This window comes from Mesoplodon densirostris, chromosome 5 (assembly GCF_025265405.1).
Source record: "Mesoplodon densirostris isolate mMesDen1 chromosome 5, mMesDen1 primary haplotype, whole genome shotgun sequence".
NCBI classification, from domain to species: Eukaryota; Metazoa; Chordata; class Mammalia; order Artiodactyla; family Ziphiidae; genus Mesoplodon; species Mesoplodon densirostris.
In genome coordinates, this window is record NC_082665.1 from 55,970,431 (window position 1) to 55,995,567 (window position 25,137).

At 39.2% G+C, this 25,137-nt stretch overlaps 1 protein-coding gene across 1 annotated transcript in view; it reads right to left on the reverse strand.

The window, feature by feature from the left end:
- The window catches only part of MYH15 (myosin heavy chain 15), a 182,184-nt gene that overhangs the window by 81,081 nt on the left and 75,966 nt on the right, over nucleotides 1–25,137 (reverse strand). Inside the window, 13 exon segments of the mRNA XM_060098804.1 lie at nucleotides 986–1,073; nucleotides 1,076–1,130; nucleotides 2,536–2,712; nucleotides 4,096–4,239; nucleotides 4,241–4,341; nucleotides 7,675–7,937; nucleotides 12,657–12,770; nucleotides 12,772–12,791; nucleotides 14,382–14,505; nucleotides 15,409–15,526; nucleotides 20,415–20,499; nucleotides 21,328–21,395; nucleotides 24,376–24,508. Of these exon segments, the coding sequence (XP_059954787.1) occupies nucleotides 986–1,073; nucleotides 1,076–1,130; nucleotides 2,536–2,712; nucleotides 4,096–4,239; nucleotides 4,241–4,341; nucleotides 7,675–7,937; nucleotides 12,657–12,770; nucleotides 12,772–12,791; nucleotides 14,382–14,505; nucleotides 15,409–15,526; nucleotides 20,415–20,499; nucleotides 21,328–21,395; nucleotides 24,376–24,508 (1,490 nt within the window).

Genomic DNA, 25,137 nt, shown 5'->3' on the forward strand with positions numbered 1-25,137 from the left:
CTGATTTTGATCATGTTATGTTTTGTTTTCAATTTTAAGGTTTAATACTTATACAGTAAATTATTTGACCGAAAAAAGTTATATAGGGCCTCCCTGGTGGCGCAGTGGTTGAGAGTCCGCCTGCCGATGCAGGGGATACGGGTTCGTGCCCCGGTCTGGGAGGATCCCATATGCCGCGGAGCGGCTGGGCCCGTGAGCCATGGCCGCTGAGCCTGCGCGTCCGGAGCCTGTGCTCCGCAACGGGAGAGGCCACAACAGTGAGAGGCCCGCATACCGAAAAAAAAAAAAAAAAAAAAGTTATATAAATGTTAATGAGGTTATATCTGGCAAACAAGTTTTGTTTTGTTTTGTTTTGTTTTTTTTGCGGTATGCGGGCCTCTCACTGCTGTGGCCTCTCCCGTTGTGGAGCACAGGCTCCGGACGCGCAGGCTCAGTGGCCATGGCACACAGGCCTAGCCGCTCCGCGGCATGTGGGATTTTCCCAGACTGGGGCACGAACCCGTGTCCCCTGCATCGGCAGGCGGACTCTCAACCACTGCACCACCAGGGAAGCCCTTGTTTTGTTTTTTTAAATGATCAGATGGTATATGGGACTTCACATTAGGATTTCTTTTCTTTTTTTTTTTTTTTTACTTTAGGCCATTGGTCTCATCATGAGTAAAAGAAGTGAGTGATTTTTATTTTGACTTGTAACTTCAAATTCCAATAATTCGCACCTCCTGTGCCTTACACCTTTCATTCGCATCTGCTAGTCAGCCTTCTCAGTTACTTTCTTGTAGGTTATTACATAATTATAAAAAGAAAGTTCACATAAAGTCTAGCAAAAGAAAAAAAAATCAATTTCCTAGGCTTGTTATCCTTCTTATCCTCCCCTTCAGGTCTTGAGACAGCTGGCCCTAGGGTCATGAGGATAAATGACACGAGAGAGCTGTTTCCTCCAATAAAAGGTCTCCCAGAATCTCGAGTCAACAGAAAGGTGACTCACCTCCTCAGCTTTTCTGCTAGCTGCAGCTGCCTGCTCTCCAGGTCCTCCATGCTTTCCTGGTTCAGCTTTACCTCACCCTCCAGTTTGCACTTTCCTTTTCACAGTTCATTCTCGCTTTGCTCTCCTGCTCAAGGGCACCCTCAAGCTGACAGAAGGAGGCATTATTGAGCCCAATAAATAGGTAAAGTTTATACTTTACTAGATGTATTCATTAACCACTTACCTTCTGGAAAAAGAAAGAAAAATACAAGCAGAGTCTGTAAATGATGCCCAGTTATGTAGATATTTTAAAATAAATATTGTACCCATCAATAGGACAACAAAAGAATCTAGAAATCACGGTGATGAAGGAAAACTTTAGAGATTAAAGAATATGTGTTCTAGCCTACAGAAGAAGCCAATAATAAATGCCTAGTGAGCCCTTGTTTGATTGCTTTCCAGTGATGGGAAGCTCACTTCTTCACATGGCAGCTCATTTCATGGGTGGATAAGTCCACTTACTCAGGAGTGCGTCTTCATAAGAAGCCAAAGTAGTCTCTGTAAATTCGTCCCACCGGTCTAATCTCTGCTCCCTGGAGCAGCACCAAGCAAATCTGTCTCCAATGATCATTCACGAATATTAGGCAGCTGTCCTGAATCTTCCAACTCAGTATCACTGACCCTTTCAAACGCATCTCACATGGCATGATTTCCACACCCTCCTTTACCACCTTGGTACCCTCTATGGTCCATAACATTGTGTCATATTCTGGTACCGCCAACAAGGTGATCAGAACATTCAAGTTCTGTCTGGAGTAGTGTTGCCAACCATGATGTTGAGGTTAGCTTAGCGGGAGGCTAAATAACAGTTACAATATGGCTAGTTTTCAGTGATATATTTACTTTGCCACAATAGAAGCTATTTCCTGTGACCAGAAAAAGATATAAAATTCAAATAGGGGAGAAGGGAGAATTTCTGGAGGGCGTATGCAAAAACCTGAAAATAAATGAACTCTGGGAGAGAACAAGTATGTGAGAATGCATGACCCTAACCACTGAGACTCGTCTGAAGCCTCTTTATTTCACAAGGTATTTGGAGGCAGAACAGGGGCACCATCTCCTGAATCTTACAAGTGTTTTCCAATAGTGTTGGTAGAACACAGCTTGCGACTTACATATCTTTCTACTTTAACAAACCTCAGTGCATGGCTGGAGACACAACAGGGCCTTAAAGCAATCGTTCAATACTAGTGTCAGATAAAGCACCAACATATCTGCGGGGCAAAACACCAGGTTCTGTGGGGAACAGTCAGTCAGAGTGATACCCCTTCTTGATTCATCTCAGTGTTCTCCCACTGCCCAGGGTTGTATGAAAGTTGCATATAAAAACAGATTACATGCTGGGGCCTTTCTTTTACTGTAGTGGTTCACCTCTTATTTCTAAATAATGAGGGAAACGAACCATGCTACTAAGTTTTCCTGAAAATGTCAAGATAAATGAACTAAGTAAAAAGTGGAGGTTTGTATAGATGTAGACACACAGCTAACTAGCAAGACGTGTCACTACTGACCTCGTTCGCTGGCTGCTCTAGTGTCAGCTTGGTTTTGCTCAGGGTGAGGGTTTTCTCCTCTTCCACGTGCAGGTCCTCCAGGGTCTGCTGGTGGGTCTCCTGAGCAACCTTGGCTGCTCGCTGAAGTTTGCTGACATCCTCACTGAGAGACTCCACCTCCTCAGTCAGATGCTTAACCTGTGGGGAGAAGACGACAACAGTTCCATGAGAGCCACTTATGGAAGGTGGGGTATAAATGCTAAGGGCCATCTCCTCTCTTTTCTAGGACCAAAAATTTCATGAGGTATCCACTGTCATAAAGAACCAAATTTAGCCAAATTCCTGATGGACTTTTTAAAACTCTAAATTCACTTTTTCTTTTACACACAGACACAAATGATCTGTTAGCTCTCCTGGTCGGGGAATGGGGTATTCTGGTTAATCAAATATTATCAGCATAGGGGCTTCCCTGGTGGCACAGTGGTTGAGAATCCGCCTGCCAATGCAGGGGACACGGGTTCGAGCCCTGGTCTGGGAAGATCCCACATGCCACGGAGCAACTAGGCCCGTGAGCCAAACTACTGAGTCTGCACGTCTGGAGCCCGTGCTCCGCAACAAGAGATGCCACGATAGTGAGAGGCCCGTGCAACGTGATGAAGAGTGGCCCCTGCTCGTCGCAACTAGAGAAAGCCCTCGCACAGAAACGAAGACCCAACACAGCCAAAAATAAATAAATTAATTAATTAATTTTAAAAATATATATATTATCAGCATAGGTCAGTGGATGGCCAGTATTCAGAGTGTCGTATTATTTGTATAACAAGAACACCACTAAAGGTAATTTAGCTTTCTTTAGAGTATTCGGGGCAATATTAATCTTGTGCCTCAAATCCTAAAAAAGTGGCAGTTAAAGAAGAGTTCCAGCTGATAAAATAGGCAAAAATGCAAGCCATTTATATCAGGTCCAAGTGCTTTTTATGAAAGGGAACTGATGTACAAGAGTTGCTATTTAATCATCTGCCAAAATTACAGTATTATTCTGGAGACTTTTTTTTTTATCAAAGGTTTGATACAGACCCCTCAGCTGACTTCAGTCTATACACAGATGCACAAGATAAAAACCTCAGATAAAAAGAACAAAACATTAAGGTCCTTAGCTGGAATTAAAATGACATTTCAAGGTCAAGCTCCAAATCAACGACAGAGGTGGGAATTCAGACGTGTCCCAAATCACCTTTCAATAAACTGCATCCTGTTCCCTCTCCTTCCAAAAAAGGATACTTAGAGGCCCAATGAAACCATCTTGCTCTTTCTATCAGATTTCAGATGCAATTAGATTGGAACAAATGAAAATGTTTCATTTGGGAGATTAAGTGGGGTTCCATAAATTCAAGTTGGAACTTTGAATTAGGATGGCACAGTTCACCAGATCCTTCATTTGATGCCAGTTCTGACTCACAGTGCTGTAAAGTTGCGGACCACTGTGTTAATTAATATAAACAGAGCAAGTCTGGTCCTGGAGCCCGATTGGGAGTGTGGAATTCAGGCATCTAGACCTTCCTGACATTACAGAAAAAGTACCTTGTACTCTGAAGCACGCTTCTTCTGTGACTTCGCCAATAGTGTTTCCAAGTCATCGATTTCTTCCTTCTTCGACGCGGAACATTCATCTTCGAGTCTCCGCCCCCTGGCAGTCAGCTGGGAATTTACCTCCTCTTCTTCCTCCCCCCAGCCCCGCCGCCACAGACAGCGCCTGGACGCTGGCCTCCAGCTGGATCTCGGATTTAATCAGTGACTCGCACTGCTCTTCAGCATTTGCCAGGGTCTCTCGCTCCCGCCATGATGAGGAGAAAATTGTTGCCAACAGCTGGAAGTAATTTATCAGCCAGGCGAAATGCTGCTTAACACACAGCAGAGAGATGATTGCCTGTCCTCTGCCCGGCACTTTTGCCTACCTTTCCTAAGCAGTTGAAATAATATTCCCAGTTCCCTGACCCTATGGTTGAGAAGTGGAGGGGTTGCTTGTGTTTGGAGGTGCTTTTGATCTTTCAGACCATTCAGTAGATTAGATTACCTCTTCTAAAGCACTTAATAGAATCCTGGTGGGCTAAAGGAGCTAACGTGCCTCCAAAAATCAGTGGTGTGCTGATTAAATCACAGCTACTGGAAGCATCCCTGCAGGCATATAGTTTGAGGGCGGTACCTGCTCAGAATGTGGTCTTTTAAGAAAGTGGTGCTCCCTCAGACAATAGAATATTTATAATATTATTATAAGGACCCTGATGCACTTGTTTAATATATAAGCATCTTCTAATAAATACAGCTGGGCTGTATATTTTTTTATTCATAAGCTGAATTTACAATTCATGAGGTTCCTTGAATATCACTAACTAGACTTTACTATTATTTCCAACTAAAATATTTTTCTCGATGGTTCTGCCAGCAGTAAATTCCCCAAGTTATAACCATAGAGTGTGCAATCCTCCTTCCTCTTATTTTTTTCAAACATACTGCTGCCAACTCTCACTGTGTGGCCCACTCTTTCTGTGTTATGGTCCAAGTCAAAAACGAAGGGGCCGATTGCTTTTTGCTACAAAAGCACCTTGTGTAACTTTGAACTCCTTTCATTTGTCTCCATTTAGAGGCTAAATAAAACCTCTTTTCTGTGAGCAAGTTCTTAATTACTGTAGGTCTCGTTGTGACATAACTTCACACATATCTCCATATTTCATCTTTAGACCTCATCCATCCTCTGCAATTTGGGCAATCTATTACCTAACTATTTGCTTGGCTTACGTTGTTTCATCTACTTAGATCAAGAGCAGAGAAGGGCAAAAATCCAGGCTATTGGATCCTGGCTAACTCTCAGCCTGTCTGCCCAAGAAATGGGGCTCAAAGAGGCACAGATGGGGGAGGTATAAAATAGTGAATCTCCAACATCATTGAAGACCCAAGAGAAAGGTAAACTAAAAACAAACAAAAATGTTAAGACAAAAAGGATCCATGCAAATCAGAGAAGCTTCCAATGCTTGAGCAATATTGGGGACATTTGATCTTAGTTCATCCCAGGTTGACAGGCAGAATAGCTCTTTGCTCTCTTCCATTCAACACTTGTACAGGACCTGTCACCATCACCAAATGAAGCCAACAATCCAATCGACCATCATCGATCCTCTCATTAAACATGATGGCAGGTTTGGGGCCAGCTGAGCAGTGGTGTGACAGTTTAACAGTAGGGACATCCTTTCCCCAGTGGCAGTTATTTTCTCATGTACTCGCAGTGTTAATTGAAATGGGTTCACTCAGTGCTGCTGGTAGTTTGAGTTAGTGAATAATTTGAAAAGAATCCTTGTTTCCTTGATTCCTACTGTATGGAGGTGTGTTTCTTAAAAATCAATGAGATAAAAAAAATCAATGAGATAAAATATTTCATAGCCAGGTCAGCTTTTTAAATCAGTTACAATTTGAACTCATCTCAGCCTTCCAGGACTTGCCCTGCAATTGGCTTCATGTGTCTCCTATACTCCCCACAATGATCTTTTATCATGTATCCCAGACTTTTACCCACCTCTCCCTTCACAAGTTGGGTGTATTTCTATCTCCACATCAGCCCAGGTAGCACTGGCCACTCTTTTTGTTGAGAGGAAGAATGATGAAAACTAGGAGGCCAGGTCTCATCCAAGGCTCCCTGTGTCCTAAGCCAGACAAAATATGATATTAAAAACTGTGATTCTCACAATATGGATCTTAATGTAGGCTTGGAGCGGGGCCTAGGAATCTGTATTTCTAACAAGCATCCCAGGTGAGGCTGATACACACTAAAGTTCTTGAACCACTGCTATATTAAATATGTATCAGAAATGTGGGTCTGAATGTAAACTCTCATGTAAAATATGGCCTACTGGAACACTGATGGGTAGCAGAGTCCCAAAAGAAATGAATAACTTGGGTCAGCCTAAAACTACTAAATTTTCTGTTTTCCATAAGTCCAAAAAGCAGGAAAAATACAATATATTTATATAATGTATTTGAACCCAGTATTATTTAACTTAGCACTGTGCTAAGTGGGGTGGAGAGTACAATAAAGGTGGATGAAATTTCATACCTGCCTTTGGGATGTAACAGTAGTCCTGGTAGCTAGAGAAGAGGAATAAAAAAGGGAGTGAATAATGGCACATCGGCATCAGATTAGAGATGGAGGCTCAGATGCCAGGGCCAAGGGTTTGGATTCTATAATGCACATATTGCAGGATCTGAAGCTTGTTCATCAGGGAAGCAACATATTTGTTCAAGACAATGGTTCTCAATCCTGGCTGGATATCAGAATCACCCATACAGATGATTTGGACCCACACAAGACCCGCTTAGTCAAAGTATCTGAGAGTGGGGTCTAGGCACGTTTCTTTTTTTTTTTTTTTTTTTTTTTTTTTTTTTGCGGTACGCGGGCCTCTCCCTGCTCTGGCCTCTCCCGTTGCAGAGCACAGGCTCCGGACGCACAGGCTCAGCGGCCATGGCTCACGGGTCCAGCCGCTCCGCGGCATGTGGGATCTTCCCAGACTGGGGCACAAACCCGTGTCCCCTGCATCGGCAGGCGGACTCCCAACCACTGCGCCACCAGGGAAGCCCTAGGCACGTTTCTTTTTATTTGTTAATGCTTCACAAATAAGTTTGATGCAAAGTCAAGGTTGAAAACTGCTGTTTTAAGAACTCAACTGATTGTGATATTGACTTGGACTGGGAAAGGGCAAGTAGGGAGATCAAAATCAGGAAAACCAGTTAGGGGCATACTGCAATAATCCTGAAGATCTCAGTAAAGCTTTTCTCAGGACCTACTAAGATCCTATCTTTTGATTTGCTAATGGGTTATGTGCTAACTACAGAATTTGAATTAAGATCCAGAGCTTCCTGGCTCCCATGATAGATTTCCAACTGTTTATATAGTTAAAACCCATCTAAAAGTTTGTCCCTTTTTCAAAGACATACTGCCAATGAAATCACTTCACTATAAAACAGGGTGTCTCTCTAAGTGTTTCCATTGTCTGTGTTGGATGAAATTCTACAGTATTTGCAAAGCACGTGCCTCTATTTTTTCAAGTCAATACTGCCTGCAAAACAAGGGAATCTAATTAGAAACTTGATTTGAAGAAGAAATGGTGGGGCCAGTCACAGCCTGCAGCTGAAAAAGCAAGTCATTCTTTTCCTGGAGTAGGGAGACTTACTTGGCTTTCAGCTCCTCCCTCTGAGATTCTGATTTTGCCAAGGCTTTTTGCAGCTGCACACACTCTTCCTTCAGTCCAGCTACCTCCTTTCCCATTCCAGCAGATCTAACAAGAGGCTTGATCTTGAAAAAGAGCCTCATCCATGGCCAGCCCTTCACAGCCATGAAAGCTCTTACATTCCACTGGATCAAAAGAAGTGCATCCCTAAATCGAGGGGGGAAAATAAATAAATAAAAGCAAGTTAACTTAGACTATAAAAGAGTTATTTTCCGGATTTCCCTGGTGTTGGGTGGTTAAGAATCTGCCTGCCAATTCAGGGGACACAGATTCGATCCCTGGTCCAGGAAGATCCCACATGCCACGAAGCAACTAAGCCTGTGCACCACAACTACTGAGCCTGTGAGCCACGTGCTGCAACTATCGAGCCCGTGTGCTGCAACTACTGAAGCCCACGTTCATAGAGCTCGTGCTCTGCAACAAGAGAAGCCATTGCAATGAGAAGCCCGTGCACTGTAATGAAGCGTAGCCCCCACTTGCTGTAACTACAGAAAGCCCACGCACAGCAACAAAGACCCAACGCAGCCAAAAATAAATAAAATTTTAAAAAATAAAAATAAAAAAATTTAAAAATAAAAGAGTTATTTTCCAAATTAAGATCCTTAATAAGCACATCTTTTTAGGAGTCATTATAAATCCTCATTAGTCTTCAAAGCACTTCTACATCCAAGCTCTCATTTGATTCTACCAAAAATCCTTTGAGGGACTTCTGGGGCTAACAGTGTTGTGGACTATGTGTCCTGAAAATGTTTCCACTACAAACTTCCTTTAAATGAGAGCTGACCCTTAAAGAGGGTAAGAAGTATAGAGGGAGCTAAAAAAAAACAGAGTGAAAAGTGAATGCTTGTACAGTCTGACCATCCTTACGGAAGGAGGAAGCCAGGCTTGGTATTGTAGGGTTTGTATTTTTATATCCTTGTGGATAAAGAGAAAGGCTGCGATTTTCAAAGGATTTTACCCTTAATGAAAAGGAGGATTTAAAAATTCACCCACTGGCACAGAGAGAAGTCAAAGAGAAGTACATCTGATTTGGTCTGGGCTCAGGGTGCAGAAAAAAGATCCTACGCTAAGAATTTTTTTTTATACTATGAACCAGCACCACCAGAGTGTTTGAGATTTAAATTATACTACCTGATTAGTGCAGAAATACACAAGAAATTAGCATAATCATTTTTTACACTGGTAATAAATACCCTTGGGCCCTTGGGGGAAAAATACAAAAGTGCACTGAAGAAAATACCCTAACATCAAGCACTAGAGATTTTCTTAAAGTCCCCTTGAAGATGAGCTTATAGTTCAAAATTACAAAACACATATAGAAAAAAATTCAAACATAAGTGAGGGTGAGCACCCACAATAAAAAGTTTAATTAAACCCCCAAGAATTTTAGATAATTGAACAATCTGGTGGAGATCATAAAATAATTCTTAAGAATTATTAAAGACAGGGCTTCCCTGGTGGCGCAGTGGTTGAGAGTCTGCCTGCCGATGCAGGGTACACAGGTTCGTGCCCTGGTATGGGAAGATCCCACATGCCGCGGAGCGGCTGGGCCCGTGAGCCATGGCTGCTGAGCCTGCGCATCCGGAGCCTGTGCTCCGCAACGGGAGAGGCCACAACAGTGAGAGGCCAGCATACAGCAAAAAAAAAAAAAAAAAAAAAAAAAAGAATTATTAAAGACATAAAGGAAAGAACTGAAAAAAACAAGAAAGAAATGAGCCACTATGATAAAAGGGCAGACGGATTTGAAAGAGGACCATATAAAACGTCTAGTACTGAAAAGCATACTCATTGAAATCAAATACTCAATGGGAGAATTAAGCAGCTGATTAGCCACACTGAAAAAAAATTGTGAATTAAGAAAAATAAACCCAAGCAAGTGGAAGGAAGGAAAGAATAAAGCTGAGATCAGAAACTAATGAATGATAAAACCAAAAAAAATATGAAAAAATTTTAAGGTGGGTTATTAAATAGTATAATTAAATAAACATCTGACATGAATAAGCAAGAGAAAGAGAAGGCATAAATAAACAATACTAGGAGTGATAATACTCTAAAATAAAATAATCTATGATCATGTCCTAGAAACATAATTGTAGATATGATAGAGATTAAAAATTATAATCTAGCAAGTTGGAAGATTTAAAAGAAATGTAAAATTTCTCTTTTTAAAGAAATTAATCTAAACTGATTCAAGAAGAAAAAAATCTCAATAGGCCTATATCTATTAAATAAATTAAATCAAAATTGTAAAATCTGTCATGAAAGAAACACCAGATCTAGATGGTTTTATAGGCAAATTTTACCAAGCACTCAAAGACAGATAATCAAAATAAATTGTTTCATGTTTTGAAAAGAGAAAATATTGCCTAATTCTTTTATGAGGTTAAGGTAACCTTGATTCAAAGTCAGATAACAGCAGAAGAAACAATTACAGGCCAAACTTATTCATGAATGTTGAGGCAAAAACACTATAATACTATAACCCACCCCACAATGTATGAAAAAGATCATATTTTATAAACAAAGTGGGTTTAACCTTTTTTAATCTATTAATTTAATTCAACACATTTATGGGTTAGATGCAAAAGAAGAATTTAACCCTTTCTTGGTAAACGTGCTTAACAAAATAAGATGGAACGAATGTCCTCTATAGAATAAATCATATCTACCAAAAAAATCTACATAAAACATGATATTAAGAGGAAAATGATATCTTTCCCCAAAGTCAGAAATATGACTAAGTTTGGCAAAAGTTTTGAAGTTGAAATACCACAAGTTGGTGAGAATATAGAGCCATAGGACTTTCATATACTTCTGGTAAAGAGTAAAACAGAAAGCATTTTGGCAACATCTCGTAACGCTGGAGTTGTGTATAGCCTAAAACCTAAATAATTCATACCTTAGAGAAATGCCACTCAAAGTGTGGGCCTCGTACTATCAGCCAATGGACCAACATTTTGAGTAACATTGCCCTCAAGAAGCTCTTGCATATATGCAGGGGAAGACATTTACAAAAATGTCACTGCAGAACTGTTTGTAATAGCAAAAAATTATAAATAACTTAAGTTTACTTGAGCTGGGAAATGGATAAATAAATTGTGGTATATTCATATGATGGAATACTATACAATAGTTAAGATCAATAATCTAACCTTAGATTTATCAACATTAATAAATTTAAAAGCTAGTACTGAATGTAAAGAACAAATTTTAAGATAATATACAGAGCATATTTATGCGAAGACTAAAAACATGCAAAATCATGTAACTTTTTAAGGACACCTGCATATCTCCACAGAACTTGGATCAAGGGAGAAATATGCAAGGGGCTTAAACTGAGTCTGTTAATTTATTTTTTAAAACATATTGTGGGGCCTCCCTGGTGGCGCAAGTGGTTGAGAGTCCGCCTGCCGATGCAGGGGATACGGGTTCGTGCCCCGGTCTGGGAGGATCCCATATGCCGCGGAGCGGCTGGGCCCGTGAGCCATGGCCGCTGAGCCTGCGCATCCGGAGCCTGCGCATCCGGAGCCTGTGCTCCGCAACGGGGGAGGCCACAACAGTGAGAGGCCCGCATACCGCAAAAAAAAAAAAAAAAAAAAACAAAAAAAAAAAAACATATTGTGAGTAACTACAGAAAAATGTTAAACTTTATGTGCTTTATATATGAAATATGAATGAAACAGAGGGATAAAAATGAATTCAGGATCTCAGGAGCTAGGAATAGGATCTGGATCAAGGGAGAAATACACAAAGGGTTTCAACTTTTTTAATTATTTATTTTTAAGTTGTGAGATATTACAGAGAAAATGTTAGGAACTGATGTACTTTGATGATAGCTCCATGAGTATGCATTATAATATTTTCTGTAGTTTTTGTATTTGAAATATTTCATAATAATTCCTTTAAAGTCATTCTATGATTTAGAGAGAATGGATAGTAAAGACCTCATTTTAGAGATGAAGGAAGTGAACTTGAGAAATTAAGAGTCTTATCCAAGTTTACAAAACTGGTCATAGAAGGCATGTCTCCTGAACCCCAAACTCTCATAAATTCCCACACCACATTGGGCACTGTATGGAGGTCACAGAAGACTCTTAGGAGATGTCTCTCTAATATCCTTGACATCACCATGAAATAATATTTTTCTTCTTTGGGGAAAGAGAGGGAATTAACAGACTGTCAAGTAAGCAAATTATACCAAGACCTGTGGACCTCTCTCCAGAAGGTAAACTGTGCTATGGTAAAAAGTAAATACGACAACCACAGAATCCCTTGCTCATAATCCCTCTGTTTGGAGATTTTGTTAGCTTGCTTTCCATGATTCTATTAAAGGTTTTCTTCTATTAAACAAAACCTATGCCTCAGTGTCCAGAGGTGATGATAAATGTCCCTAGTGAACCTGCCTGAAATGAAGTAACAGAGTTATGGTTACATGTCACCAAGAGTAAGTTTCTGACCCAGGGGAGGCTGTAAAGTGATCAGAACACCTACCTACTTTGCAGCAAACTTCCCCACAGAGCTGGCTGTGAGATGCATGCAAACACTTCTAGGTCTGCTTCTGTTTTGAATTATGAGTCACACTGCTCTCAGAGATCCAGATTTTGCCAATTATAAAGAATCCCTCCAAAGGGAAGACTGGAAGCAGTGCAAAAATATCTGAATTATGCTTATTCTTAGTTAGATAGGGTAATAGAAGCCCTTTGTGCTCTGTATGGTGTTCCATAATTTAAAAAATTTCAAGTCCCAGACTAAGCAGAGGTGGCAGAGCTCTTTATCCTGACCTATTGTAAGACAATGAGCTAAAGTCACATCGACTGAGGCACAACATGACTCTAGCAGTGGGGACGCAGGGTGGGGATATCATACCTCTCTCCCAGAATCCTCTGGAATTTGATTTGCATCAGTTTTCCCCGTACTCTGGCTTGGAACAATGTAAAGACTTTAGATAGTCTCTCATCTCTCATTGCTTTCAGTTGGCCCAAAGACGGCTTTTAAAAACACCTAAAAGAAATGTCAGATGTTAGTTCTACTCATAGTGGGCATTCAGTAAATGCCTGTTGAATGGCCCTATGAGCAACTGATGTATTTGTTTATCAGTTCTACTACTTGTTAATATTTCTTAATGTGTAAAATGTACATTCTAGAAAGTTTGGTTTTATAAACCTAAAGTTTGCCACACACACAAAAACAACTTTATTTAATCCTGTGGTTATATTGGTTCCTTAAGAACTTAGACTATCCTCCTCCTGATCTATTAGTAATGTCTAGGTTGTCTAGGGAACTTGGTTTACGTTTCAAGATAGGCCCAGGCAGGGGTCTGCACAGTTTTTCTGTAAAGGGCCAGATAGTAAATACTTTTAGGCTTTACAGACCACACACAGTCTCTGTACAACCTCCACTCCCACCCCCATCCCCCTCCTCCTCCACCTCCTCTCTTTCTTCTATTTCTTCTTCTTCCTCTTTAAAAATAACCCTTTAAAAATGTCAAACCATATTCAGCTAGGGGGGCCATATAAAAAATAGGCCATGCATATGACCCTTAGGCCATAATTGGCTGACCTCTGCTCTAGAGAAAGTCACTTTTGTCTTAGACAATAAAAAATACACATAAATATTTTTTCAAGAATCATTAGTAATGGCCAAGATGAGGTGAGTGAGGTACCTAAAGCACAAATCTTAAGGAAGCACTCACTTTCAGGGTTGTACAAGTCAGTACTTATACAACCTGAAGAGTGAGTGCTGCCTTAAATTTTGTGCCTTAGGAGGCTGTCTCAACTCATGCTAGTCCTGCCCTAGATGAGTAGCATACAGCAAAAATAACTAAACATACAAGGACGCAAGGCACCAGGACTGAAAATCAGCAGAAACAGACTCTCAGGTATTCAAAATGTGGGAGTTGAGTAATATTTTGTAATCATGTCCAACAGAGTTCTTTTTCTTAAGCTCTTCATCCCAGACTCTCTAACTCTCCTTCAAATAATTTGACCTTTATATGGATGTCATTAGAAACAACCTGATATTGACTAATGGATAAAACCAAATCTGTTAGTCAGGAGTTTCCCAAAATATGTGGATCATGTTAAGATCTTCAAGATGAAGCAGAATTTAGTGAATCACATTTAAGGAAATTAACTTTGGATTAATTTTTTGGATGATAGGGTTGACCTTAACATTTTTAGACAGTCTTTCAGAATTAATTTCCTGAAAGTGTACTTGTGGATGAATCAGTTCACATGCAGACAAGCAGTTATCTCCAGTAAGTTGGTTCAATTTTGTCTAGCTCTGATGTGTATACACATTTTCTAGCACACTAAAGTTGATTCAGTATTTTATATCTTGGCACAAACTTGCTTAGATGAATAATTATAAAAATGTAAATGTAGTCAAGACTGAGGTTCAAAAAGCACTGAATTTTGAATTTGCTCTCTTAAATAGTGCTGAAGTTTTCACTTTCAGCGGAGCTCTGTTTGTATTAGTTGTGGTCACAAGAGCTGTAGAATGCCTTATAATTGCACTGTCACGGGTATTTTAAGATACACAGACTTTCCTCCCACTCTTCTCCAAAAGCATTCTTTGTAGTTCTCTGGTTACCTTAGTGATTCCAAAGTGGTACTGTGTATGGTCTATCTCCAAGGAGCCAAGTAATTCTTCAGCTGCTTTTCTGCTGCTCACAAACTTGCTCTTTGGAAAGGCCCTTTGGTTCCGAATGTAGTACCTAATTTAAAATAAGTAAAGAATAAATCCTGAGGTTGGGGTGCAAATAAAGAAAAATCTGGACAAGTGAGACAAAAGGAGGTATATATAGACTTCCACCCCTCCTACCAATATGTTCAATTTCCCAAAACTCTTGGCAGTAATTATGAGGATACAAGCAATAATTCCTTACTTTGGAATAATAGTTTGTACTTTTCATAGTGCTGTAGAGACCACCTCACTTGATTCTCTGCTCAATTAGGGAGGGAGGGAGGGAGAGATTAGGAGAAAGAGAAAGAAAGAGGCAGGTTTAAGTACATCTCTATCATGCAGATAAGGAAACTGAAAAGCAGAGACGTTAAAGGTCTTTTCCAAGATTCCCTCACCCTAATGGTGAATTGGTGGAAAGCTAGAAATATACTTCTTAATTCTGACACAGGTATTCTTTCTACTCTACTCTACTTTGCTCACATTTGCTTGATCACCTATAATTTACACATTTAGAATTTGGGAAATAGAAAAAAAAGGTGCCTCTCCTGCCTTCTGCTGCACTCCCTGCTGGCTTCCTTCCTTTCACAGGATTGCTAGTAAAGCAACAGCCTGCTTGGATGGCAGCTACGATTAAGTACATACAACATTTCAGAGACTCAATTCAGCCTCCATATTGTTCTTCTCTATATATTTCTTCTATATGTGGGTCTATTATCTAGTAATAGAGATTTAAGGATATTACAGCTACATAGATGTTGGATTTAAGGGGAAATAATAATGGAACTCTGTCATCATTTATCTCACCACCACCAAAACACATCGATCTGTAGTCTGGAGGATATCAACCAAACAAACAATGCATGCCTAAACACTCAAAGAGAAGAAAACGAAATGGACTGCCCCAGGCTTCTTGGATCCTGGGATGTATGTTTACCTTTGTTTAAAATCAGCATACAGCAGTCAGTTTGGAAAACCTTCACTGCATATCCTGATCCCTTCCAAGACACCATTACAGTGCAGATGCTGTAGAACCAAATAAGCATCCATTACACCTGAAGAAAAATTGTCACAATGAGTCCATGTCTAAAAAAAATGATTACCCTAGATTTTGTCCTAATTGTTGCATCTGGGGTTAAAAGAGTTTGAATCTAGTGTTCTCTACATCATAGGTAAGAGGATTCACTCACTCCCAGCCTCATGGCACTCAAAGTACCCATCCTATTATGTAGGAGTCTCTGAATAGGATTTACCTGGAATGAATCCTTTAGTTCACAGTTAGTCAAGATTTTATAAGCAAATACTAGAAGATGAAAAAAATACATTTTTGCTAGAATGTAAATGACTGGCATTATATCCATTTGCCAGCCAAAAACCAGCTAGAGAGGGGATAAAACACAAAAGAGAACTGGCATCTCCAAGTAAGAAGGGGAGGGATTACAAGAAGGGGGAATACAATGAAAGGGGAAGATGAGAACAGCCACGACATTCTGTTTACTGTTCTGTATTAGGAAAGAATGGTGTGATTTATGTCATAGAGTGTTCTACCTATGTTTTCCTCTAAGAGTTTGATAGTTTCTGGCCTTACATTTAAGTCTTTAATCCATTTTGAGCTTATTTTTGTGTATGGTGTTAGGGAATGATCTAATCTCATACTTTTACATGTCCCTGTCCAGTTTTCCCAGCACCACTTATTGAAGAGGCTGACATGGGACCTAATGAAACTTCAAAGCTTTTGCACAGCAAAGGAAACCATAAACAAGACCAAAAGACAACCCTCAGAATGGGAGAAAATATTTGCAAATGAAGCAACTGACAAAGGATTAATCTCCAAAATTTATAAACAGCTCATGCAGCTCAATAACAAAAAAACAAACAATCCAATCCAAAAATGGGCAGAAGACTTAAATAGGCATTTCTCCAAAGAAGATATACAGACTGCCAACAAACACATGAAAGAATGCTCAACATCATTAATCATTAGAGAAATGCAAATCAAAACTACAATGAGATATCATCTCACACCAGTCAGAATGGCCATCATCAAGAAATCTAGAAACAATAAATGCTGGAGAGGGTGTGGAGAAAAGGTAACACTCTTGCACTGCTGGTGGGAATGTGAATTGGTACAGCCACTATGGAGAACAGTATGGAGGTTCCTTAAAAAACTAAAAATAGAACTACCATATGATCCAGCAATCCCACTACTAGGCATATACCCAGAGAAAACCATAATTCAAAAAGAGACATGTACCAAAATGTTCATTGCAGCTCTATTCACAATAGCCCGGAGCTGGAAACAACCTAAGTGTCCATCATCGGATGAATGGATAAAGAAGATGTGGCACATATATACAATGGAATATTACTCAGCCATAAAAAGAAACGAAACTGAGCTTTTTGTAATGAGGTGGATAGACCTAGAGTCTGTCATACAGAGTGAAGTAAGTCAGAAAGAGAAAGACAAATACCGTATGCTAACACATATATATGGAATATAAGAAAAAAAAATGTCATGAAGAACCTAGGGGTAAAACGGGAATAAAGACACAGACCTACTTGAGAATGGACTTGAGGATATGGGGAGGGGGAAGGGTAAGCTGTGACAAAGCGAAAGAGAGGCATGGACATATATACACTACCAAACGTAGGCTAGATAGATAGTGGGAAGCAGCCGCAGAGCACAGGGAGATCAGCTCGGTGCTTTGTGACTGCCTGGAGGGGAGGGATAGGGAGGGTGGGAGGGAGGGAGATGCATGAGGGAGGGGATGTGGGAACAGATGTATATGTATGACTGATTCACTTTGTTATAAAGCAGAAACTAATAAAAAAAAAATGGAAAAAAAAAAAAGGAAAGAATGGGCCACATCCCGGCCTACTTTCTCTCCTGATTATCTTGAGAAAGCCTAAGTTGTATTCGATAGTATAAGCATTCTCCTAGTACCCCTTTGTTCCTGAGATGGAGCCCACTAGAGCTGCAGCTGCAATCTCTGATAGAAGCCTTAGAAAAGCCAACCAATGAGCCACTGTATCTGGCTCTCAGCAAGGCTTCTGGAAGAAGCCAAGCAGCACTCTCCTAACAAAGACCTGCTAGCGTGTTATAAGGAAAATGGAATGAGATGATCCTCTGCTTATGCCCGGGGTCACAGAAATAAACTCTAAGCCATATATCCATAGTCCTGCACTCCTATCCCTTTCATAGACAGAAACAGATCATCTATAAGAAGGAGCAGAAGTGGAGTTCTATGACACAATAGGGTCAAACATGCTCATTCCCTTTAAGGACATATGAAGAACTGTTTTGATTAGATCGTGAAGCTTTTCTTATGACTTTCTCTTAAGACTTGGGAAAAAAAAAAAAAACCTGCTGAAATCAGAGCTGATTCGATGGGAGGCAGCTCTAATAGGTAACAGAATTGCTCCAAAATAGAGGTAGCTAATTAGATTCCTTGCTAGATGGAAGCAGTGTCCCTAGATGCATTCAGAAACCCAGCTGATAAGAAACAATGAGGCAAAAACATACAGCGTGAATGCACATGAAGTGTTTGCATTGCAAAAACTCAAACTGCAGCATCATTGTTTAGCATCACACTTTCCCAGAATAGGTCACAGGCTGTCAAGATGGGAGTCTTAATTACAGGAGGTTAATAAAAATGCAAGGTACTACAGAACCTCAGAAATCAGAATCAACAACATCTGGCTACATATTCTAAGGGTGATTAGTGCTCTGAAGACATAAGTGCTTGTCACATATACAACTTTGAGGCTGACAGCCTCCAACCAAGCTCCACAGAAGCCTGTAATTCCAAACAGAAGCCGGGGAATCTTCAAATCCAAGATGTAAGGAAAGTAAACCATGTAATTAATATCCATAAAAACTTTGTTTTGTTAATTAAAAACATAAATAATTCACCACCACCTATCTATCTCATCACCGCCCTAGCACCATCCATTCATCAAAAAGTATTCACTACAAAAGCCAAGAAATGGAAACATTCTAAGTGTCCACTGATGGATGAATGGATAAAAAAGTTGTGGTATATATGTATAATGGAATATTATTCAGCCATATAAAAGGAGGAAATCCTGCCATGTGTGACAACACAGAAGGACCTTTAGGGCATTATGCTAAGGGAAATAAGCCAGACAGAGAAAGACAAATACCATACAATCTCATTTATGGTTCTAGATATTTTCACCATAAGCTTCTTTTTCAAAAGCATTTTTGCTACAAATGTTTTCACCGCATAACTAATTGGCCATGCAGCGATTTTGCCATAAAAGATAAAATAACTGGTTGACAGTTTGGTTTCAACTGGTTGACAATTTGGCTTCATTTCTCCATTGACACAGTACTTCCATTTTCTATACATGAATCTGAAAGAGGCTGAGGGCCTCAGAGGTGCAGAGTTGAATCCACATTTTCCATAGAACTTGGAACATCTACCAACAGACATGTGACAATATGCCAAGAACAAACAACAGTGTGGAAGACTTTCATAACACAACAAAAAGCTCAGTTACAAACATGTATCCTAGTATTTGGAACCAATACCTCTCTCAATGAGGGAAGAAATTTTAGCAAAAAAGAAAATGTGTGATGCAGAACAAGGAGATGAATCAACAAGCCAAAAAATGTATAATGAACTATGAACAAAGACTTGGAAGATAAATGCTTAGGTTCAACCCACAAAGTAAAATCAGATATTTGTACCATATTGTCATGAATCTACACACATTTTAAATTTATTCAAATATTTTATATTTTACAATAGTCTTTTAAATTTTGTTATTTGTTTTTCATGTTTCATTATGTCCTTTTTAATGTCCCTCTTTTATTTTTTTTTATTTTATCTTTTATGACAAAATTGCCTTATGGCCAATTAGTTATGTGGGGGAAACATTTGTAGCAAAAATGCTTGGGGCAAAGATGTTAATAGCAAAGAAGCTTATGGTGAAAATGCCAGACACACTCACTTAAACGTGGAATCTTTAAAAAACAAACAAACTCATAGAAAAAGAGATTCGATTTGTGGTTACCAGAGGTGGGGTGGAGGAGTGGAAATTGGATGAAGGTGGTCGAAAGATAGAAACCTCCATTTTTAAGATAAACAAGTACAAGGGATGTAATGTGCAACATGATGACTATAGTTAACACTGCAGTATGGTATGTTGAAAGTTATTAAGAGAGTAAATACTAAGAGTTCTCATCACAAGGAAATATTTTTTTTCTCTTTCTTTTTTTTGTTTTTATAAGAGGCGATGGATGTCAAATAAACTTATAATCATTTCATGATGTATGTAAGGCAAACCATTATGCTGTATACCTTAAACGTATAGAGTGCTGTGTGTCAATTATATCTCAATAAAACTGGAAGAAAAATAAAATATTTCTTAAAAAGTATCTACTGCCCAAAAGTACATAACTAAAGAGACAGGTAGTGTTAAGGAGAGGGAAGATATTACTATTATGAAGGAAGGCTAGAGGGAGTTCTTAACAATTAGAAATGGATTTAGAAACTCTCTTTATGGTCAATTTAGATAATTTAGAACAAATGATTTCCTTTATGCTTAAATATCTACCTTAATCCCCCAATTGATTATTCAATCCCTTCTTATTATACTTTGCCCTTGTAGACAATAGCACAGAAGCTCATCCATATTTTAGCGTGAAATTCAAGGAGGAACTTAAATGATAATATCAAGCATTCTAATGTTACCCAATTGAGTCTGCTTTGTGAAATCCTTCTGTATGTCCACTTGAATCTCAATTCAAAGGCAATCTTGAGGAGGTCTAAAAAACTCACTTTTAACTTATTTTAGCTTTTCTATCTGAAAATCTACCCTTATATAAACAAACTGGTAAATGTTTCATTAAAAGACATTCAACGTAGCTTAAATCAAATGAATTTCCTAGTGTGGATTACAAAGAAATCTATTTACCTGACATTTTTTTCACATTGGGATTTATGCATCTCACAAAATGTGCTTTTGATTTCAGGTTAGTCATCAACTTATTTAGGTTTTCCTAAAATAGAGACCATAACCAACACAAAATCATTTTGCAAATCACTAAAAACACCAATCTATGTCACAAAAGTCTCCATGTTGATCAACTTAGTCTTGAAGCCAGATGCATAGCAACAATAAAATAATGAATTCAACATTCTTCCCTGCTTACCAAAATACATTATTTCCTTCCCTTGACAAGTCAATATTTATCTGACTGACATAGTTCTGTTGTGTATCATATCTACCTGTTTTAAATTTGGTAGCAATACTTTATGGATGGGCAGTAAAATGGCTTGAAGAAAGAAAGTGTTTCTCAAGTTTCCTGCCTGGAAAATTTTTATCTTAGCTCAGTTTCTCTGGAAGCAGAATCTGAGATGGAGATTCTCGTTCAAGAGATTTATCTGGAGAAGGAGGGAAGTAGGGCAGGGGGAGAAAAAAGCAGTGGTATGGACTCAGTTTAGTCTGAGTCCTGCAGAAGCTCTGAGCACAAATGCACCAATTATACTACAGTTGGTACCTCCTTGAGACAAGGGAGGGGCCAGAATCTGAAGGGGAGAGTAAGGAGACAGATTAGCTTCCCATTCGACCAAGGGCAATTCTGGCAACTGTGAGTTATTATGAGCTAATATTTTCATAAGTGGTAAGATGGGCTGATAAAGGGGATCTAAGTAGGACACTGACAGTGTCCACAAAAGCCCATTAATATCAAGATAATCTTTAACTTTTCCAACTTGTTTAACTTCAGATACTTTATCCTTATTTGAAGATGTAAAGTTTCAAATAAGTAATAACATATGCAGATTGTGAGGTAGTTAATATATGAATAGATGCAATTAAAAATTACTTTATGCAGAGATGCAGCCATTTGGAATGAAGCTCCTTTCTTGCCTTTCTTCTCCCCAAACGGTAGAGCTAAAAAAAAAGAAGAAAAAAAGCACTAAAAAGGCTCTTTTTTGTCACATTACCAAGCCCTGCTGATGAAAGCATAAATGTGTCAAAGTTCTAGAAGCAATATGGCTATGTCTACCAAAAGCTTTAAAAATATTCATGTCTCAACACAAAAGTCTATTTCTGGTGCTTTTCCTTAAGGAAATAGGCAACTGTGCACAGATACTCACTGCAGCATTGTTTAGTCATTACAAAAAAAAATAAGCAAAAAATTAAAATGATAACAAATGCCCACCAACAGGAGATTGGTTACTTAAATTATGAAAGAGTATGCATACAATGAAACACTGCAATCTTTTAAATGATGATGCAGATCCATATAACTGGCATGGGAAGATTGCTCAGATTTATTTTGAGAGAAAAATTAGGCTACAAAATAGTTTGTATATTATGATACTGAGTGTGTATACATGTTTTTAAGTGTGATTGTATTACAGGTGACTATATACATAAAAAATGTTGAGTAGAGTATACACTAAAATATTAGCAATTGTGAGCTCTCTATGTGAGATCAAAGGTAACTTTTATGTTCCTCTTTTTAGTTTTTCTATATTGTCTGTGCTTGGGGCAACACTCACGCATTACTTCTGTAATTTATAAAAACAATCTATTCCCACTTTCTTGAAGCAAAGGAATCTATGCTAAGCCAAATTGTGTTACAAACATTTGTGTAGTGCTAACTCATGAAGGTACAAAAGCATAACAACAAAACCCATAGGCAATCTGGAAAAAATGGGCCAGCTGTCAATATGAAAAACTGATAAAATACTCTCTAGCTTGAGTAGCAACTGTGCTGAGGCGGATGTCATGAAGTTTAATCACTGATGTCCTATTGACATGTCCCAAGCCTTCCAAGTGAATCACTTGACTTCTTTGTACTTCCCCATGGAAAGGGGATACTACTACCTTCCTTTAATTTTTTAAAAGAATTATAACTGGTTTACAGTACTCGGGTTCTTCAGAAGAAAGTATGGTTATTATGAGTACTTTAATTGGAATGAGTCAGAAACTTGGAGGCAAGTCCTTTTTCAGGGGGTCCTTAAAAAATTATGAAAAAGGACATTCTGGACAATTCTCTTCTAGTTCAAAAGAACACAGCACACCCTGAAGAGTCAGAAGATAATTTGCTCTCTCATTCTCTGCCCAAACCACTCTCTGATTTCTTATGACCGGAGAATTACTCATCTGGGAGCCATACACTTATGTGGCCACTATTTATCAGACTTCTCAGAGGTACTTTAGAAGCTATTAGAATCAAGCCAACGCACTACCTGCAGATTTTCAGGGCCCAAACACAATAGCTTCCATTTCTCAAGCTCCTCTTGAGGTGGGCCAACAGGATTTCAGGCATGCTTCTGAATTATATCATCATGTGCTGATGCAGCTGGGAAGTGCTAAATTCTCTCCATTCCCTGACCATGCCATCAGAAGTCCCAAAGCAGGCAACAGGGGACAGGAGTGAGCTTGAAGCTGGGTGTAAGACAAGAGGGTGAGAATGTCAGAAAGTGAGAGGACACACCCCACTTAAAGAACAGCTAGTACAATTTGCCCCATTGCTACAAGGGCATCTGAAACCAGACTGGCCAGATCTTCTATAATTTCCATTTTTCAAAAAAAAAAAAAGGAAATCCAAATGTGTATGTGAGAACTTCCAATTTTTTTTTTTTAATCAGTGTGGACCAAACGTGTTTGAAGACCAGTTCTGCTCAAGAGCTGCCAATCTGGCAGCTAACTGTGAAAACTGTGTCCTTCTGCTGTTGGCAGTAGTCCAGACGTGAGGGTAATGGCAGCAACCTGGTCTCTGTGTCCTCCAAGGCTTTGTATCACAGTGCAGAAGTCTGAACTGGATCCTGAATCCAGGTAGCCTGTCCATCTCTCTGTTTTTTTTTTGTTTCCAGAACACAGTGAGAGTGGAATAGGCACAAGGCTAGTAAGCACAAGTCCTGTTTTTCTAGCTTGCCTTTGCCATTTAGTAGTGTTAAATTAATGAAGCAAGGAGGCCATCAGACTGAGATAGCTCTAATGCTGTAGCAGCCTAAGTAAGCAAACAAAATCTAAGTCTGTTAATGCCCCAAGGTTACCAAATCAAAATGCTAAGGACAACCAATCACAAACAGCCAACTGGGCTTTAGATAAAGCTAATCAATACTTTCTTTACTTTGCTTCTACCTTTTCTCTATAAAAGTCTCTCCCTGAGTTCCTGTGGGTGGAATGCTGTTAACCACTTTTGATTTGGTGCTGTCCAATTTCAATTGCTTTTTCCTCAAATAAACTCTTAAAAATTTTCATATGCCTGAGTTTATCTTTCAACAGTAGATTTGTGAAACTTTAATTCTGTACTTGCTCCTATAAGATAGGGAGAGATTTCCCTTTACATGAATCTAAAAGGGTCAGGACAGGATTGAGTAAGATAATGTATCTAAAAGTGCTTTGTAAATTACAGACTACTAAACAAGACTGGTTGTTAGTTGGTCAGCAAGTATTTATGGAGTGCTTGCTAAGCAGGCATCTGCTACATGCTTGAGGATACACTTGAACAAGTGAGACATAATCTCTGCTCTCATGAAGCTTACAAAAACCCCATTACTGTAATATAAAAGCACTGTGAAGGAGAATTCCAAGATATTTGGGGGATGTGTACTAAAGGAGCTTGTTATCTCTCCCAAATCACTTATCAAAACATGGTTTTCTGCTGTCTCTTCAGCTTGGTTAAGTAGAAGATAAAAGCAGGCTGGAGCAGTCTCCTTGAAATCTATCTACCTTAGAGCACCATTTCCCCGAAAAACCACCAGCCAGAGGACGGAAAGGCTAATAAGAGGGGATGACGCAGACCACAGGGATCAAACACAGATATCACAGGAAAGAAGCCAGGATTTTATAAGTGCTGAGGCAGACATGCGTTCCATTCAGAGGCTGAAAAATTGAGGAAGATTTTTCAACTCACCAGTGTTGGTACTGATGTAATTTTCAAAGAGTTTTGCCAGGAGTCTGTTGGACGACTTCTGAAATATAGCCACCACTGTTTCATTAAGAAAGTCTTTGTTCTTTTCAAGCCAGCCACTGATGTTATAAGGCACCTTTGGAAAGGCATGCAGCTCAGGTAACAAAAGAGGTGAATGCATAAGTTACTTAGAAAATTGTGTATTCCTTTTAAAAAAATCATAAATTGTGTGGGTCCTTTAATTTTAAATCAGTTTGATGTAACAGTACTGAATAAATACTCCAGAAATCTATGTGCAGCCCAAAGAGATTCTCAGGCTTTACCATTTACATTGTGGAAAGAAAGGACGAGAAGGGGAGGGAGGGAGAGGGAGAAAGAATCAGGGAGGGAAAGAAACACCAAGGAGAGGGAGGAAGAAATAGATGGCGTTTCCAGGAGAAACAATTCACATCAGCCCTCCTCCATAGGCAAGAATAGATGCAATAAAACAACTGTCTCTGACACATAGTGAGCATTCCAAAAACATTATCAATGATATTTTACTATAAATATCATTATAATTAATATTCAAGGATATCAAAGAAGAGATTCGCAAGCATATCTAGGTACAACTGGCAGGTCATTTTTAGGTCAAAGTATTATTTTATCCTTTGTCAGTTCTCTTTTTGTGCCATTCAGAATTACTGACCAGAAGCATAAAAGCAGAAAGAAGGGGCATGTGCATACACGCGCGCGCGCGCACACACACACACACACACACACACA